General features: G+C 41.5%; 1 protein-coding gene across 3 annotated transcripts in view; it reads left to right on the top strand.

The window, feature by feature from the left end:
- LOC121859260 (outer dynein arm-docking complex subunit 2-like) overlaps positions 1–19,340 on the top strand; it is a 35,756-nt gene extending 16,416 nt beyond the window's left edge. For 2 of the 3 annotated variants that reach the window (XM_042356013.1, XM_042356012.1), the window contains exons 12-17: positions 108–404; positions 1,872–2,063; positions 12,008–12,117; positions 13,865–13,976; positions 16,225–16,381; positions 18,313–19,340. In XM_042356013.1, coding sequence (XP_042211947.1) covers positions 108–404; positions 1,872–2,063; positions 12,008–12,117; positions 13,865–13,976; positions 16,225–16,380 — 867 coding nt within the window. In that variant the 3' untranslated portion in view covers position 16,381; positions 18,313–19,340. Of the gene's footprint in view, positions 1–107; positions 405–1,871; positions 2,064–9,181; positions 11,028–12,007; positions 12,118–13,864; positions 13,977–16,224; positions 16,382–18,312 lie in introns of those variants that run through there. The other variant, XM_042356014.1, reaches the window with a different exon arrangement.
- Positions 19,341–19,570: the final 230 nt, after the last annotated feature.

Below are 19,570 nucleotides of genomic sequence, written 5' to 3' on the forward strand. Positions count from 1 at the left end.
GTGTTACATGCATGCTGTATAGTGTATGGAGTATTCACAGTGTGTTACATTGTGTGGTACAGTGTGTGTAGTGCTACATGTGTGTTATAACGTAAATTGTGTTGCAGGTGTTGACTAATGTGGTGGGTGCTCTAGGGGAAGTGGCTGGTGACCCTGACTGCTGCATGACACTGCTCCGTGGTGGAGGAGTCACCACCCTCATCCAGCTCCTGCGACGCACATCTGACAAACTTCTCCTCAACGTGACTCGCGCCCTTGGGTCCTGCGCTGCTGAGGAGGAGGCCCTGTCTGCTCTCCTGCAACAGGATGGTCTGCGTCTGCTGTGGTCACACCTCAAGAACCCAAACTGTCGCGTCCAAGCCTCAGCAGCCAATGCCATCTGCACCTGTCTTCAACAAGAAACGGTGAGAAGTTAACAATTCTCGAATGGTAATCTAACATTATCGACAGTCTATATCGTACAGTCAGTTCTGATTTAGTGCATCACTGTGTTAAACCTCACGTACAGTATCTCAAAAAAGTATCTGTCCACACTGTGTATGAAACATTATGAGACCACCGATGATAGATATTGGGATATGTGCGTTCCTGCCCTGTATAGTTTAACATAGTTAATGCAATGCATATTTATTTCGGCGTAATTAATATGATGTTCGGACCCATCCAGGCAGATTCTTTTTGAGATACTTACTGTACAGTCGGGGTCGGGAATTTGTGATATCGTCAGGCCGGAGGGTGAGTAGGCCGTTCCACCCTTACTTAAGGTGAGTCGCTGTGCCGAACCTCCCCACCATAGTACTTGAATGATGTAGCAACCATTGCATTTCCTTAATGTTGTGGGTAGTAAGGAGGGACATCACACAATGTAGAAATTTCTTCCACGGCGTTGTCTTGCTTGTTCATAATTTTTTTCAAGGGGATCTTGTGAAAAAAAACCGCAAGTTGCATGTAAGTAAAACCATGGCTCTCATAAATATATTGTGCTGCTTCTGTGTTATACATTGTTGTGGTAACAAAAGCATCTGCCGTTGATTTTTTTTTCTGCCTGCCATGTCCACCAGTCCACCGACAGCTGGAATGATCTTGCACATTTCCTGCAGCTCATTGAAGTTTTCACAGTTGAATGTCAGGGTTCATGACAATACTCTCGTAAATGAATTGAACTGAATTTATTTTTAACATTCATCATTTCAGTGTTCCATCCTGATAATCAACAGTGCCTCCCAGAGCTTTAAATGCAGCAATTATTTTTCATTGAATACTTTACAAACTAAGGCACACTTTGACGCTGCAAAGGTTTAGGGCAGAGATATGGGTGATTGTGTGGATAAGTAGGTGCGTTTGTATGTGACTCGGTGTGTGGAGGGGTGTGTGTGCGTCTAAGAGATAAATTATTTCATTACGATGCATTTTACACAATGGACTTAAGTTTCAAAACCCGAGACTGAACGTTTCCGGTCCTTCAATTAAAGAGTCTATGCTTCCACCACATCTATCTGTCTGTCTGTCTGCTAACAGTATGTATTAAAGGGTTGATGGTGGTGTTGTGGAGCCCTTGACATATTGGGGAGTGATACGCATGTTACCACTGTACCACCAACAGGTGTGCAGGTGTAATGATAGTCTTGTACTAAAGAAGGTGGTAGTCATTCTGGTGCAAGTGTAATGTTGGTCTTATACTACAAAAGTTGGTAATGATTCTGGTTAAGTTAGAGCTGCTGTTATTTTTCTGCAGATGTTGTCGTGGTCTTTTACGTTAAGAGAGGTTAGTGTAGTTGGTAAGGAACCTAAAATAGGTATACAATGACTTTTCTGTTTGTATAGGAGATAGCAGGGAGTCTTTCACAATGTATAGATGTGTTGGTTTACAGGAGGGGCTGGCAGAGGTGGTAAGGAGCCTGGTTGGAGGTATAGAGTTGCTGGTGTCGCTGTTGGAGAGTGAGAGTGAGGCGGTACTGTCCGCCGTATGTGCCGCCATCGCTAGGATTGCCAGAGACCCCCAGAACCTCGCCATCATGACTGACTACGGCGCCGTCACCTCCCTCTCCCGCCTGGCTGTCAGGGTAGGTTGTGATGCAGGCCGCAGTAACCTCCAGCATGATCTGTGTGTTAGTGTATGCTATGATGACCTATAATGTGATCTGTGTCAGTGTAGGTTTTGATAATCTACAGAATGATCTATAACAGTGTATATTATGATGATCCTAGTCCGTGTAGGTTGTGATGAATGCAACAGTGTGGTATGTTTATCAGGGGAGGCCTTGCTGCATAATGCTCTAGTATATGAACTGTGGGCCAGAATAGGTTGGTCAGTATGATGGTGTGTATGTCAGGGTAGGTTGGTCAGTACGATGGTGTGTGTGTCAGGGTAGGTTGATCAGTATGATGTTGTGTGTGTGTGTGTGTCAGGGTAGGTTTGTCAGTATGATGGTGTGTGTGTGTGTGTCAGGGTAGGTTTGTCAGTATGATGGTGTGTATGTGGCGCAACGGGGACAGGCAGAGATGACTGCCTGGAGTCTAGTCACAACTCTTCACATGTGCAGCACAGATAAGATGGTCGTTTATGCATTGGGATCTAGGCAGCAGTTGACTCGGTCAACAGGGAAGCCCTCTGGTGGACCCTCAGCCACTTTGGCTGCCCACTAAAATTCATCGCCATTGTGAGGCAACTCCACGATGGCATAAACGGCAAGTGTCCTGCACAATGGCACCCATTCTGAGTTCTTCTCCACCCAAACGTGTTAAACGAGGATGTGTACTGGCACCAACTCTCTTTTCCATTTTCTTGGCTGCCTTCCTTACTCACGCCAATTTAGCCGGTGGGGTGGACATCCAGTACTGGATGAAGGGTCTTTTCAACATAAGACAATTCCAGGCAGGAACAAAGGTGTCAGCAGCTTCCATTACTGAACTTCATTATGCAGACGACCTCGCCCTTGTTGACCACACTGAACACGACCTACGGGAGGTCCTGAACACCTACGCAGATGTGTATGCACACTTCGGCCTCGAGGTGAATGTACGTAAGACTCAGATTCTCTTTCAGCCTGCCCCTGGTTCAGACACACCTCCATCATCCATCCAGCTTAACGGTACTACCCTCTCTAATGTTACACTCTTTCGGTATCTCGGCTTCCACCTGTCCACCACCGCCAACATCGATGAAAAGATTCAGCATCGGATCAGATGTGCATCGCGAGCCTTTGGCTGACTTCGAAATTGTGTTTTCAACTGTAGGGAGCTGAAATTGTATACAAAGTTACACGTATATCGAGCAGTGGTCCTCCTCCACCCTGCTCTATGGCAGTCAGACATGGGTCATATACAGGAGGCACCTCAAGGCACCTGAAAACTTTCACCAACGAAGTCTGTTCCATCCTCCGAGTTCGCTGGGAAGACAAGAGAACAAATGCCAGTATTCTTGCTGACACCAACTGTAGGAGCATCGAAGCTACCATTATCCATGAACAACTACGCTGGACTGGCCATGTTACCCACATGGACAACAGTAGACTGCCAAATCAGCTACTTTACAGTCGCCTAACGAATAGTAAACTTAACGCCGGCGGGCAGCTGAAAGGGTATAAGGATAGTCTTAAAACAAAACTGAAAAGTGCCAAATCGACCCCCACCCCCTCACTTGGGAGACAATTACTCCACACCGTAACGCTTGGAGGAGCACCACACGAGGTGTCAATACTTTAAGAGTTAGCCCGACTGCAAACCGAGGCAGACAAGCGCCAACGCCGAAAAGCTACTGCCACCGCCCCTCATGCACTCGACGTAGCCCTCCACAAGTGCAACTCATGTGAATGACTCTACCGGTCCCATAGAGGCCTCTTTAGTCGCCTCAAAACACCCCAATGAAGGTGAAATCCCTAATAACTCGTATCATAGCTGGATGATCGTCAAACTCGATTCCGAGTGACAGTAAAGTAATAGTAGTAGTGTGTTATGTATATGATAGAGTAAATGGTAGTCTATATAGCAGTATGTATTGCATTTTACTCTACATTGTAGTGTGTATAATGTAATTCATTGTGTATGATAGTGCATCATATAGCGTGGATATTAGTGTGTACAGTGAGGTTGTGTTTTAGGATGTATTGCTTTGTGCATTGATGCATATCAGTATGTTATATATATATAGTAATATGTTTGGGAGTGCTTGTAGTGATATGGTTGTCTATTGAGTAACTGTCTTTATAATATTTAAAGTGTGTATGGTAGGTTGTGTAACAGTGCGAGAGGTTAGTACTGTGTTTGGAAGCGTAAGTTTGGTAGTTTGTATGTCTGTGTATAGTAATGTACAAGTGTGAAAGATAATGTGTCTAGTATGTGAACGAGTAGGCACGGTAAAACATATGACTGCGAGTTGTAGTGTGTGTCGGGCACGTATGTGATTGTTCATACATTTACGTGCATTGCAACTTGAATGATGGTGCGTGTGATAGTATTGTAAAAAAAATTATTGTTTTGTATATGATCGTATATTGTAAGTGAAAAGGGTAAGGTAGTAAGTATTACAATATGTAAAGCTAAATGAACTGTGTATGGTAGTATTTTTTATAGTATGTATGCTATTGCATAGGGCAGTGTACAGTATATGGGAATGTGTATGGTAGCATGTTCTTCAAATTTCAAGAAAGTGGTTATAATACTACCTATAAAAATTGTGGATAGAACTGTATACTTAAATGTTTATCGCACTGTGTTTCATATTGAGCGTGTTAGTGTGCAACAGATTAAATGAGAAAGTGTATGATAGCTTGTTTTTATGATAAGTGTTGGTGATACTATGACTGGCAGTGTGTGCGGCAGTGTTTGTATCTAGTAGTGTGTATGGTCGTGTATATCACAGTGTGTATGACAGCCAGCACAGCATTATGAATGGTACCTATCATAGTATAGTGTATAACAGCCAACACAGTACTGTATGGCAGTCAAGAGAGTATAGTATTTGACAGTCAGTACAGTATAGTGACTGCTATGTAACATGATAGTATGTATGACAGCCAGCAACCATATAGTGTATGACAGCCAGCACGGTATAGTATATGACAGCCATCACCGTATAGTGTATGACAGCCATCACCATACAGTGTATGACAGCCAGCACCATACAGTGCAGCACCATATAGTGCATGGCAGCCAGCCCAGTATAGTGCATGGCAGCCAGCACAGTATAGTGCATGGCAGCCAGCACAGTATAGTGCATGGCAGCCAACACAGTATAGTGTACGACAGCCAACACAGCATAGTGTATGACAGCCAACACAGCATAGTGTATGACAGCCAACACAGCATAGTGTATGACAGCCAACACAGCATAGTGTATGACAGCCAGCACATTAGTGTAGCGTTCCAGTACTGTGTGTTCAGCATTATTTTCGTTGTCTTATTGTACTTTCTTTTGGTCAACCAGACTTTTGAAAATTTTCGTTCCTTCAGACGCAGACATTGTACCTGGGAGAGTGGTTCAGGTAAGTGGTGAGTCTTAGTGACTGCTGGACGTAGGGTTAGGGTAAATGGTGATTGGTGACTGAAGGACTCTGGTGACTGCAGGATATAAGGATAGGGTAAGTGGGGACTCCTGGTGACTGCATGATATTAGTGTAGGTTAAAGGGTGAATTCTGGTGACTGCAGGATATAAGGGTAGATTAAGTAGTGATTCCTGGTGACTGCAGGATTTAGGAGTAGGGTAAGTAGTGAGTGATGACTGAAGGATGTATTAGTAGGTTAAGCGGTGACTCTGGTGACTGTAGGATTTAGGGATAGGATAAGTAGTGACTAGGATTTAGGGATAGGATAAGTAGTGACTGTTGACTTCAGGCTATAAGGCTAGGGTAAGTGGGGACTTCTGGTGACTGCAGGATATAAGGGGAGCATAAGCGATGACTGCTGGTGACTGCAGGACATAAGGACAGTATAAGTGCTAACTCCTGGTGACTTCAGAATATAAGGTTAAATTATGTGGTGACTGCAGGACGTAGGGTTAGGGTAAGTTGTGACTGCAGGGTGTTGGGGTAGGATAAACGGTGACTCATGGTGACTGCAGAACATAAGGGTATAAATGGTTACTGGAGGACGTTCGGGTAGGATAAGCGGTGACTCATGGTGAATGCGGGACGTAGGGTGCTGAGGAGTGCCTCGGGATGGTCAGGTCGAGAATATATATAAAGACTGTTGAGGTGTTTAATGTCGTGACAGACGAGTGGCTGGAAGGTAAATATCATATTATAATACATTATACTTAACATTTTAAAACATTACGTGTGTCAATAAGTGGTGGCTGTCAAGGTAACACCACCGGTGGCTGTGCGATGGCGTAATTGGATGTAAAAAAATCGGACGTAATTTTGCATGATAGAATTCCGAGGTAGATCTTGAATTTTTACGCAAGATGTTGATTAACTAATTAACACCCCTGTAAATAATCTACTTTAACATGCTAATTTTCCTGTATTCTAAATGCATCCTTAGTTATGTCTATAGTTTTTGCAGGCAAAGGAAACAGGTAAATTGTTTTGGTTTTGTTTAAGAAATATTTCAAGATTATTTCTACTACCTGTAGTACTTAAGACTGAACTACGGTCGCCTAACAAGGCGCTTGACACGACGGTTTCACTCTTGGCAAGTGTAAACTTCAAGATATTTCTAATTTTACTTTGAAGAGAAACTTTCTTGCAACAAACACTCAAATTTTATTCCTCTTGCCTACCATGATATAACAGCTTCATTACCTACCATGATGTAACAGTATCATTACATACTATGATATAGCAGCATCATTACCTACCATGATATAACAGCATCATTCCCTACCATGATATAACAGCATCATTACCTACCATGATATAACAGCTTCATTACCTACCATGATGTAAAATCATTACATACTATGATATAGCAGCATCATTACCTACCATGATATAACAGTACCATTACATACCATGACGTAACAGTACCATTACATATAATGGTTGCCCCTCGTGTATGACGATGGCCAGCCCAAGGGCCACCTAGGCGTGAATTTGTTTAAGGTGTAGAAGCTGTCGCCAACACAACAACCACACCCTAAGTTAACGTGCTGCATGACCCAGTGTCAAGGAATAGTCCAGGAAGACTGGACAACTCGCCAACTGCAATGGCTAACCATAACTCCGGAACACGATCCGCGAATCGATTAACATCCAGGTTCCCAATTACTGCTGGGTAGACATGAGGCAAATGACGTAATGAAACTTGCCCATAGTTTCACCCTGCCCGGGGATCGAACCCGCCTGCCACCTTTACATACCATGGTGTAACAGTACCATTGCCTACCATGATGTAACCGTGCCATTTACCTACTATGGTGTTACATTACTATCATCTACCATGGTGTAACATTACGATTAGTTACCATGATGTAACATTGCCATTAGTTATCGTAGTTTGCCATTACTGTTACCTACCATGGTGTTACATTACCATTATCTATCCTGGTGTAACATGAACATTACCTACCATGACGTTGGAGCACGGTGGAGCACAGCTTCTTGTTAAAGCGGTCAGTAGTTCGATTCCCAGGCACTCCCAGCTCACCCAGCTGTAAATGGGTACCAGTTATGCTGCCTCCTTGTTTACCAAAGGCTTATGCCTTAAGTTTTAATCACCCTCTTCCGTTGATGGGGGTCGTCGTGTTTACAACCAGTTAAAAAAAAAAAAATATATATATATATATATATATATATATATATATATATATCTTGATAAATCACAGAAATAAAGGACCTTAGCTTTCGTCTTTATTCAAAATCACGTTTATATATATATATATATATATATATATATATATATATATATATATATATCAGGGACCGCACGACCATGCCACAAGAGACTGTGGCATGGTCTCGTAACGTTCCTGGTCCCATGGTAGGTCAAGGGTTCGAGTCCTGCTGGTGAGGTCGTTGATTATATTGTTCAAAGTCCGCTGTCATATGGACTAAAATGAAGTATATATATATATATATATATATTGATATATATATATATATATATGTATATGTATATATATATATATATATATATATATATATATATATATATATATATATATATATATTATTATTTTTTTTTAAACTCTGGTTGTAAACACGACGACCCCGTCAACGGAAGAGGGTGATTAAAACTCCGGGCATTAGTATACACATGCAGTGTGCTGTATCCGCACTGTCCCTAATGGGCAATCATGCCTATGGGATGCACTTTCACCATGATGTTACATTACTATTCCCTATCATAGTATAACATTACCTACCATGGTGTAATATTACACATTGGCTACCATGGTGTAACATTACCATTGGCTACCATGGTGTAACATTACCATTGGCTACCATGTTTTTACAACATCATTAGCTACCATGGTGTAACATTACCATTAGCTACCATGGTGTAACATTACCATTAGCTACCATGGTGTAACAATACCATTAGTTACCATGGTGTAACAATACCATTAGCCACCATGATGTAACGTTACCATTAGTTACCATGGTGTAACAATGCCATTAGTTACCATGGTGTAACAATACCATTGTCTACCATGGTGTAACAATACCATTGTCTACCATGGTGTAACAATACCATTAGTTACCATGGTGTAACAATGCCATTAGCTACCATGGTGTAACAATACCATTAGCCACCATGATGTAACGTTACCATTAGTTATTATGGTGTAACAATGCCATTAGTTACCATGGTGTAACAATACCATTAGCCACCATGATGTAACGTTACCATTAGTTACCATGGTGTAACAATACCATTAACCACCATGATGTAACGTTACCATTAGTTACCATGGTGTAACAATACCATTAGCCACCATGATGTAACGTTACCATATTACCATGGTGTAACAATACCATTAGCTACCATGATGTAACATTACCATTTGCTACCATGGTGTAAAATATTGTCAACACCAGTATTAGCTGGCGACAACTGACACAATATTCAATCCCTGTTTGTACTGTTATACATACACGTTTTCTTTATTGTGTACAAATGGCATTTTTCACATGTTCTATCCATCTGTATGCTTTACTCATTCATACGTTATAGCACTTGCCTTGTGTTTGTTTGTGTGACCTGGTATGTGATCACCCATGACCTCGTCCCTCACAGCTGATGCGAGCTCGAGACTCTGAGTTTCCAGCACAAGGTCGACGAGGAAGACCTTGAGGAAGCGGCCAGGCAGCACTCACCACCGACGTACTAAACACATCCAAGTTGTAGCCTCACTTAACAAAACTACTACTTACCCTTCGTCGTTTCCAACTCATTTGACTTGAGTCCATTTCTTTACTATATGGAGTTTGATGTGTGTCTGTACCTCTGTAGTTCTAAAATTTTTGGTGACATGTCACTTTAGTGTGGAGTGTGCGACTAGTGGGGCTTCTTTGGCCCGAGAGGACGCTGAGCCAACCCACATACCAGCTGACCTTCCTGACAGTTCAGGTCTGGTTTTGGTCGAGTTCTGTCTATAACTGGAACAAAATTTTTTTTTAAACATTCTTACGTGAATATCCTTGTAAATATGTACAGCCTGTCTTATGAGTAGCTTGGTATTGTATGAAAAGAAAATGCTGGAACGTGTTTGCATGGCTATTTTTTCTCTTGTGTGTTTTACCCCTTGCAAACACCACAACCTGAATTCTTGTAAGACTCTTTGCCTGTTATTTCCACAGCTATGTCAGTGTCACCTCCCTAGTTGTTGGGAGAGGTTTTTAACAAATCTAGACGTGTTGTTGAGCCAGCTTGAGGACACAGCTGGTTGTTGTGGCTTGCTGAGTTGTGCTGTGTTTGGTCACAAAGACGTTGACACACCCTGGTCCAGGTTTCTCAGAGACTAGTATGTATACTTTTTCCTGTTCCAGAAAGTTTAAAACTACCATACTTGGTTGCCAACATAAATAAATGGGCCAAAATGGCTTTGAAATTGCATCAAGAATTTACCGTAATTTGTTGCACGTTTTATTTTCTCTTAATTACAAGGAAAAATGAACGTTATATTCTACGAGAATGTGGGTCCTGTGTTAGCGTCCACGCTAGCCTAAGAACAACTGTTACACACCTGTACACACCTAATTTATTCCTTTGGCATTACATCAAACACTTCACATGTTTTTACAGTAACTTTGCATTCTTCATTTCACCATTTATCAGCAAAGTTCATTGTTTTCTGCTTCCTGATGATTTAATTACATTCTTAGAGTAAATAGTTTACTTGCTGCACAGTTAGTGTTAGATGGAAACCAGTCTTTGTAGTCGATTTGTTACTGTTTTTATGTGTAATTAATTTTATAAATTAAACATAGACACGTTTTTCCTCGAACAAATCTTTATTACACTTTTCTTTTAGTTTCACGATCTGTGTTTTCGGAAGAAACATGCAAGATACAACACAGAAACACTGCATCCATAGACTGCAAAGTTCAAAGACGTACACATAAATTACATAGTTATTTGTAGCCAGTACTAAGTAGAGTTTTAACTCAGCTTCGATAATCAACTCTTTCTCCAGGCTTGTATATTTAAGATTTTCTTTAAGAATAACACTAATAATAGTAACTTTAAGGTGACCAGTGATATAAAGAGATGTCTTTATATTTTTTTAATTGATGAAATGTATTTGTAGTACATGTTGTCCGCGTTGTTATTGCTTTGTTTTACTGGTATATGAACTAACACATATTAGTGCCGTGCCCTGGATAAGACGGCTATCAACAACACACATGAACCAATATCACTTTCTCACCCATAAATGGCCAACCAGCACATATGTGTGAAGTTAACTGCTGCAGCCGCTGCTACGCCCTTGAGATGACCGGGGTGGTGGCCCTCTACTACCTGCCGTGTCATTGTCAGCCAGCTGCTACCCTCGCCACCACACTCAGGGTCATTAACCAACAACTATTTTCACCAGGTTTGGAACTGCCCTCAGGAAGAGCCGAATCCGGGCTGTGAGCACTACAAAAATATTTTATACAAGCGACTCAGCACCAGGCCAAGATTCTCACAGGCTCACACGTTAAATTTATCCCCTGACTGGAGGTGTAAGAATACAAAGAACTCACTTGGGTTTAGTCAATAAAACTGTATAATATCATTAAGATATCTCATATTATTAAGATATCTCAGATTGACTCAAAACTAGAAATGGTGAAAATATTATTAAGATATCTCAGATTGACTCAAAACTAGAAATGGTGAAAAGTAACTAACAGGCTTAGCTATGCTGCACAAAATAAGAAATCAAAATGATGTCAAAATTCGAGTGAACTTTAAAGGTAAATAATTATAGTTATGTTCTGTTAAGGGAATAAATTTAACGGTGGGAGGGTTGAGAAGCCGTGTCCAGGGTGACCACCAAGACTGGTTATATCTTGGTAAACAAAACATGCATCCTTCCTTTTTATTGTGTTCCCTCCATCAGCTGACCTGCCACTACAAAACCATTTTTTAATAGGTTCCGTGTCTTCTCCCTTTTTCTAGTTCTTTCTGCCTTTCTACCTCTATCTGTACAGTCGCCTACAGAGGACATAAGAGGCTTCGTATCCGACCATGCGACAGACGGGTCAATCTTGTTCAATGCCTCTCACGGAATTTTCCCAAAAATATTTTTGCGTACGATTAGAACATCTTTAGCACAACCATCTCTTACTTTATTAGTCATCGATTCGCTTTTCCTTTCGTTATCTGTTCTGTTTTTCGAATAAAACCTTTATTATTGATTTGTTAATACTGATAGTTAAATAAATGTAAACTAATGATATAATTAAATAAACATATATATATTTTACTAAAAAAAACTATAAAAAATAACCGAAACCGAGAAGAAATATTTATAATATTCTTGACCATCCGTTGTTGTGTAGCACCGTGTTGTTCCTTCCTGTCGGCGTGTACAACTTTCCAGGTGTTCACCAAGTATTAACCTCCCACCTGTAGGAGAATGACAGCCTGAGGCCCTACCTGGCTGAGGCCATTGCTGCCTGCTGCGTCTCAAGGGAAACCGGGCTCCTCTTCGGCCAGGCGGGAGCTGTGGCACCACTTGTTCAGTGAGTACAATAAAAAAATATAGACGACACATTTTCTCTTTTAATCTCTACTGTTAAATGTTTTAACTTTGATGTCGTCTGGTGAGAGCCTACCACAACAACAATACCAGGTGAGCCTCAGCCAGTGGCCGCACAACACAAGAGTACAGATGGTAATTAGAGAAGAAATAAAACAGGTACAAATAGTGCAAAATTTAAATCTAAATGTTGAAGCTTAAGAAAAAATGCCATTCATATTTCTTATAGATAATGTGCAAGATGTCTATGGTATTAAGGAGACTGATTACAGTACTAGGAGGAGGGAAGGAATGTCAGAGATATGATGTCTGGGAGAACATTATTGTTTGGGTGTTGTGGTCCGAACTGGAGGAGACATAAAAGGAAGAAGACAGGTGCGGGAATATTCGCATCAATAATTAGACTAAAGAAACAAGAGGACACAAGGGTTTGAGTAGTGTGGGGGAGGTGACATAAACACTCTTTCTTGGCTGTGTTTATGCCCCTGTAAATAAAGACAAATGAGGAAGAAATTTTTAATATTTTGGTCATGATATACATGTATCCAAAGATTACAGAAAAAACTAGTCTTGGCTGATGTAACAGCTGGGGAGATAGTGACTCGGTAACAGCTGGGGAGATAGTGACTCGTATTACATTCTCGTAACAGGTTAGGTAGGTAATGATTTATTAACAGCTGAGGGAAGCAGTAACTCGGTAGCATTACAGCAGAAGGCAGCTACCAAACAGGGAGGTACTACCGCCTGGGAAGATATTGGAAGCATAATGTGTTGTCTAATGGTAGACCCTGCTGCCATATGGCAATTATGGCATCGCGAAATTTCTGACCAAGTCCCAGGTTGCTGATCTGACTTTCTGCCTCATTTACACACAATTGCAGGGTCTCAATTGTTTCTCTTACTTTGACAACACACCAGTGTTTCCCTTTTCCTGTGTGGTTTTATCGAGATTTATCTTGTCCACGTTTACATTGTGGATCTACATGAAAAAAAAAAAAATATATATATATATATATATAAATATATATATATATATTTCATGTAAATCCACAATGAAAACGTGGATAAGATAAATCTTGACAGAAGAAAATAAATACCCTTAGCTTTCGTCTTTATTCAAGACATTTCAGAGCAACTGGATTACATGGATAGAGAGGCTTAAATATAGGTGACCTAAAACATGAGGTCAGGTCATAATGATGACATCCACTAATCCCCACAACAACACACGTAGAAGGAGCTTAAGAGAAGGGTGGTGACGTGACTAGTCAGGTCAGGTCAAAAATAAGGGACCCACAAAATAACTATCATACATCTAGATCAAAGGTTTTCAAAGCATTTTTAACCTTGGGCCACTGACAAATAAATTTATGTAACATATTATCAGTTTTGAACTGACCATCACTAAGGTTTATTGATTTTAATTCCTTAATCAAACTAGCTTCAACCAGAAGTCTTTCTGTGACACTTTAACCAGTATCTCCTGCAGGTATTACCAGTAACTCTTCAGGTTTGTACTACCAGTAACTGTCCCTCTGGTACTACCAGTAACTATCCCTCTGGTACTACCAGTAACTATCCCTCTGGTACTACCAGTAACTATCCCTCAGGTATTACCAGTAACTATCCCTCAGGTATTACCAGTAACTATCCATCAGGTATTACCAGTATCTCTCATTCAGATACTAACAGTGTATCTCCTTCAGGTACTAGCAGTATCTCTTCCTCAGGTACCTGGAGACAGATGACAGCACCATCAGGAGACCCACATGCCGCGCCCTCCACCGCCTTTCCTTGGAGCCAGAGAACTGTGTCACACTTCACCAGAGTGGCGCTGTACCGGTATGTTGTCCTCTTCGTTAATATATTAGGTGGTGTCTCGACATTCATAAAGTGGCCTTGTTCAGGAGTGTTTCTATATCTAGTAATTGAGTGTAGGACGCTGTAGTGACTACAAAATGGTCATTTTATTTGTAAGAGTTTGTGGTGATTCTTCCTCGTCTCTCTTAAACAATGTGTTATCCTACATCAAGTGTTGTCGTCGTACAACACGAATTTTAATTTCAGTTTGGAAATGGGAATAGTACACAGGATTTAATTATGCACATTGCAGCCTCATTCATCCGTCGACATTTGGGACACACCTCTTACGGATAATGTCAATTAAAAATACGAAAAAAACTTGCAAAAGCCAACATGGTATTGAAGCGCAATGTTGTTTTATTTCATTTTCACAAGAGTAGTAATAAACCTGCTACATAATTTCCTGTTATGATGATATCTTCTACATGTTCATGAAACTGGTAAAAACTCTTGAACATGATTAACACCTGATTACTCTATAAGGCCCACTGCTTTTGAGTAGAAAAAGGAGTCTACAGAGACAACACAGAAAGCGACAGCATCGGAAGTACAATGGCATGTATGATGACCTAAGATTATATGAAGACTGAAGTAGCGACATTACACGTGTAGTAACTGTCCACTTACACAACTTCCTCGGTCATTTTCACTTATAACGTCTACTCTCAGATGAGTAAATCTGAAACCACTCCGTTAGACCCCGTACATTAGGCACTCAAACCTGTAACTAACACTATCTTTAAACTTGTTTACTCACAAACTCCCTGACATTATATACTTAAACATGTCCATCATAAAGATCCTTCACATTCTACCCTTAAACCAGTCAACTTATATGTAGAAACAAAACTTTATTTATAACGAAAACTTTATAGCAATTTTTAAAGGTAAGTCAACAGAAGCAACACCCATAAGCTCCAATAAACAATAGAAACAAATTTTAAACATCAGAAGACTGCACTTTGATTTAATATCAATCACTTAATTAAAACAACACACAAGACAAACCAACGTGGACTTTAGCCTTGTAGTAGTATACCTAGAAAGACAATTGAGTCGCCCCGACATTTCACCAAATATAAGAATCATTGAACCCTGCTAAGCTATCATACACAGTATGCCTAAATAAGATGACAAATAATTCAGAATGAGATAAGTCACTTGAAATACATGAGTATTTTTACCAAAGTCATCTCTTACAGCAGATAAGATCATAGATAATTCACTGTAAAAATGCCTGTTCACTTAAATTCCACTAAGTTATGGAAATTTCTGTCATTGGACACAGTAGAAAATCACTAACAACTCCACTAAACTCATTAGTACGAGTGTATAGCTATTTTGCAGGAACTAACTCGGTTTCACACAACTAAACAACCTTCGATATTGTACTTAACGAGCACTTAGTACTCAGGACAGATGATACGTAGTTTGCTGGGTAGGGCAGCTATTGGAAGTAGAGGCATTCCTAATGATAGTAACGGCAGATCAGCTTCTACAGACTGCCGGGGTGTACTTCATACACTGAAACTCTGGGCAGGTTTGTGGGCACAAAGTTCCTGATGGTGGGCGAGTGGTGTTAGCGGACTTGTAAAACGATCATCATTGGTCCAGGCAATCATTTCCACAACCTTATGACGGGAGAAGGGAGAAGCTGCCAGATGTAAGAGTTGGAATACCCCTACTCCAGCTCGGGAAGCCACATGTTTCAAAAATACTGTACGTGACACCTACCTCTTAGGGAGGTCTTCATCATCTCATGTGAAGGTGTTGAATCTTCATCAGGGCATGAGGAATACACAGATTGATCAGGAGTTTTAAATTGCTGAGGAATGACATGGCCAGCCAATGAAAAGTGAGAGTAAATATCTGGATAGTTCATCAACAAAAATGTTGTCTTGACTCCAGATATGAGTTGCTTGTAGATGGCAATCTTGTAGTTGTCAACGATACTTTTATTTCCAAGGTTTGTTCATCAGGTTGGTTCTCGACTGCACGATGCTGGCGATAGACTGACTGTAGCGGAGTAGTAGTATCCCTTCCATTCTCCCCTCAAAAATGTCCCCTTACTCTTCATTAACGTTCCCTTACATCTTCCCTTCACACTGTCCCCTTAGATTTGTCTCTACACCTGTTCTCTCACATCTGTTTCTCACTTTGCCTCCTTCACATGTTTCTTATTATCGCTCACATCTGTTTCATAACATCTCTCGCATGTCTCCCACAGCTGCTCTTGGAGATGCTGGGCTCAGAGGACGAAGTAGTGCAGGAGGCAGCTGCAGACTGTCTCCGAAATATCCGCTTGCTGGCACTACAGCGGTGTAAAGTGCAAACCCGCAGTGCCAGGGTTACCCCACGCGGCTCTCTCAGTGCCAGGATGTGAAGTAAGTACCAGAATCACCCTGTTTGGCTCTCTCAATACCAAAATGGGAAATAAGTTCCAAGGTCACCCCGCGGGGCTCTCTCGGTTCCAGGGTCACCTTGCGGGGCTCTCTCGGTTCCAGGGTCATCCTGCGGGACACACTCGGTTCCAGAGTCACCATGCGGGGCTCTCTCGGTTCCAGGGTCACCCTGCGGGGCTCTCTCGGTTCCAGGGTCACCATGCCTGGGATCACACCTCGTTCCAAGTCACCATGCAGGGGCTCTCTCGGTTCAGGTCACCCGCAGGCTCTCTTCAGGAGTTCCCTTGCGGGGCTCTCTCAGTTCAGGGTCTGTCGGTTCCAGAGTCACCATGCGGGGCTCTCTCAGTTCCATGCAGGGCTCTCTCGGTTCAGGGTCACCCTGTCTCTTGGTTCAGGGCCTCTCTCGTTCGGGGGCTCTCTCGGTTCCAGGCTCCAGCGGGGCAGGGGTTCCAGGGTCACCCCGCGGGACTCTCTCAGTTCCAGGGTCACCCCACGGAGCTCTCTCAGTTCCAGAGTCACCACGCGGAGCTCTCTCAGTTCCAGGGTCACCACGCGGGGCTCTGTCCATGCCAGGGTCACTCGTCGCTCACACTGAACACGACTTACAATAGATACAAAACACCTACACACATGCGTATGCACGTAAGACTCCTATTCTCTTTCAGCCTGCCCCTGGTTCAACCACACTTTCATCCATCTATTCAGCTTAACGGTACTACCCTCTCCAATGTTACCCACTTTCAGTACTTTGGTTCCCACCTGTTCACCACCGCTGACATCGATGAAGAGATTCAACATCGGATCACATGTGCATCTCAAGCCTTTGGCAGACTCCGTACTCGTGTCTTCAGCTGTAGGGATCTGAACTTGCATACAAATTTGCATGTACAGTATATCGAGCAGTATGGCAGTGAGACATGGGTCACATACAGGAGGTACCTCAAGGCATTTGAAAACTTTCACCAACGTAGTTTACATTCCATCCTCCGAGTTCGCTGGGAAGATGAGAACAAATGCCAGTATTCTCACTGACACCAACTGAAGGAGCATCGAGGCTACCTTTATCCATGAACAACTACATTGAACTGGCCATGTTACCCAGATGGAGGACAGTAGAATGCCAAAGCAGCTACTTTACAGCCACCTAATGAATAGTAAAGATAACGCTGGTGGGCAACAGAAAAGGTACAGTAATATCTCCATTAGCTGGAATATCTCAAACCCGGAACTCTCCTATAGCCGGAATTGAAATTTTCTTGGAAAATCGTTCCCAAAGCCTGAATTTTCCGGAAAATTCCGGCTTTGGAAAAGATTTTCAGAGGGGCACATTTTCCGGAAAATTCCCCCCAAAAACTCTCGGTACCCGGAAAATTCCGGGGATGGGGGAGTTTTTTCCGGGTTTGAGAGATGAAAATCATGCACATTTTCTGGAAATTCCAAGAAAATTGTTCCGTTACCCGGAAAATTACGGGGATGAGGGATATTTTTCCAGGTTCAAGAGATGATGTAATGGACCTTATTTGGTCATGCAAAGCTTATATGAATGAGCCATGTGCTTAAACAGTACACCCCCCCCTCTCCCAGGTACTGGTTATGTCATAAATCTTTGTGTTTTGCCAACTTTAAATATCAGACAGAACTGAGAAGGTAGTTTTTTCGCTCATTGTACATGGACCAATTTATTTCTTATGTACAGTACCTGATGAAGTTAATGATCTTTTTAATGATAATGATATATTGTTGTATTTTACACTTTGTTAAATTTGCTATGTTCTCTCATGACAGGACCCACACTATCGACAAAGAGACCACAGGATTCAGAAACATAGTTTTGTGATTTATTTTATTTAACGCTATTTCTTGGATGTTTGCCTTTATGTGAATATCATTGCTAAAATGGACATTCTTTTCAGGTGATCATCTGCACTGTTCTGCACCTTGTCACCACCGTCTTGAAATTATTTCTTCGGACCTCGCTCAGTATCTTGCTGTGCTCTGTCTCCAGCCTCCCCCCTGCTCTTCGCCGATGAGACCTACGCTGTCTTATCAGAACACCTAATTCAAGATGGCCTGCGATATCAATGAAAGGAATTTGTTTACAAATGATTTTGGTACCTTAGATGGAGCAACAGCGAGAACACAATGTTATCAGGAAATGTCAAAGCCTCATGCACGAATCACTGTTGAGATTTGTTGTACCGCTGCTAGTCACAGCACTCCCGTTAGTACTTGTCAATGACTATGTCCTCGTCGGTGATTGACTACAACCACTCAAAAAGTATCGTTATATTTTCCGTCGCTACAATTTAAAACGCTAGAGGCAAGACGAAATGCTTTGATACGATCCCCAGTGCATCATTATACGTTGGTACGCCTGCGCGCCATATCAACAACAGTTAGTGATGGGGGTAGGATTAGGGAAGGGAGTTGTAGGGGTACGTCCACTACAGAGTCGTCCTTGTATGACATACTAGATACTTCAATAGGACAAGACATCCAGTTAGCAGCTGTCCGTCGTGGCGTGAAGGTCTGTGATAACACCTTATAAATGCGCCATATCTGGATGCATATCAAATTACAGACTACATGATAAAAGTTTGATATTTTAATCGATTTCCAAAGGATGAAAAAAAAAAAAAAGTGGATTTTATTGTGGATACAGTAAATATATAGGGTGCAACAGAGGGAATGGCAATACTTGAGGGCCATTGGCAGGTTTAAATTTCATTCCCTAAAGTCTATCGTTTAGCGAGGAAACCAGATGTGAAGACAAGTACCTATTTGTTGCTTGAAACTGTATAACCTAGTCAGCTGTAATATATTTAGTGGCCATAATGATACATTGAAAATCTTTACACATACTTGTATTCGCTGATTTTCTGTAATAGCTTGGGGAAAGAAAGAATGATGATAATTATAATTATTAAAATTTATTCTTTTCCTTAACTATTTTATTTAATTCTTGTATTCCTTCTCCCCCCCCCCCCCAGTAAATAGCTAGCCCATATGCTTATGATTACTTAATTGTTTTTACACCGATACTGGCAGCAAAATCATAAGAGTATAAATAATAATAAAGAGAGGAAGAAGGGGATTGTTAATAATACATTTTTAATAAGGAGAATAGGAATGCCATAAAAATAATGAATACATGAGAAGTTTAAGTGGCTA

The sequence above is a fragment of the Homarus americanus genome, unplaced genomic scaffold (genome assembly GCF_018991925.1).
Source record: "Homarus americanus isolate GMGI-L3 unplaced genomic scaffold, GMGI_Hamer_2.0 scaffold36188, whole genome shotgun sequence".
Lineage (NCBI taxonomy): Eukaryota > Metazoa > Arthropoda > Malacostraca > Decapoda > Nephropidae > Homarus > Homarus americanus.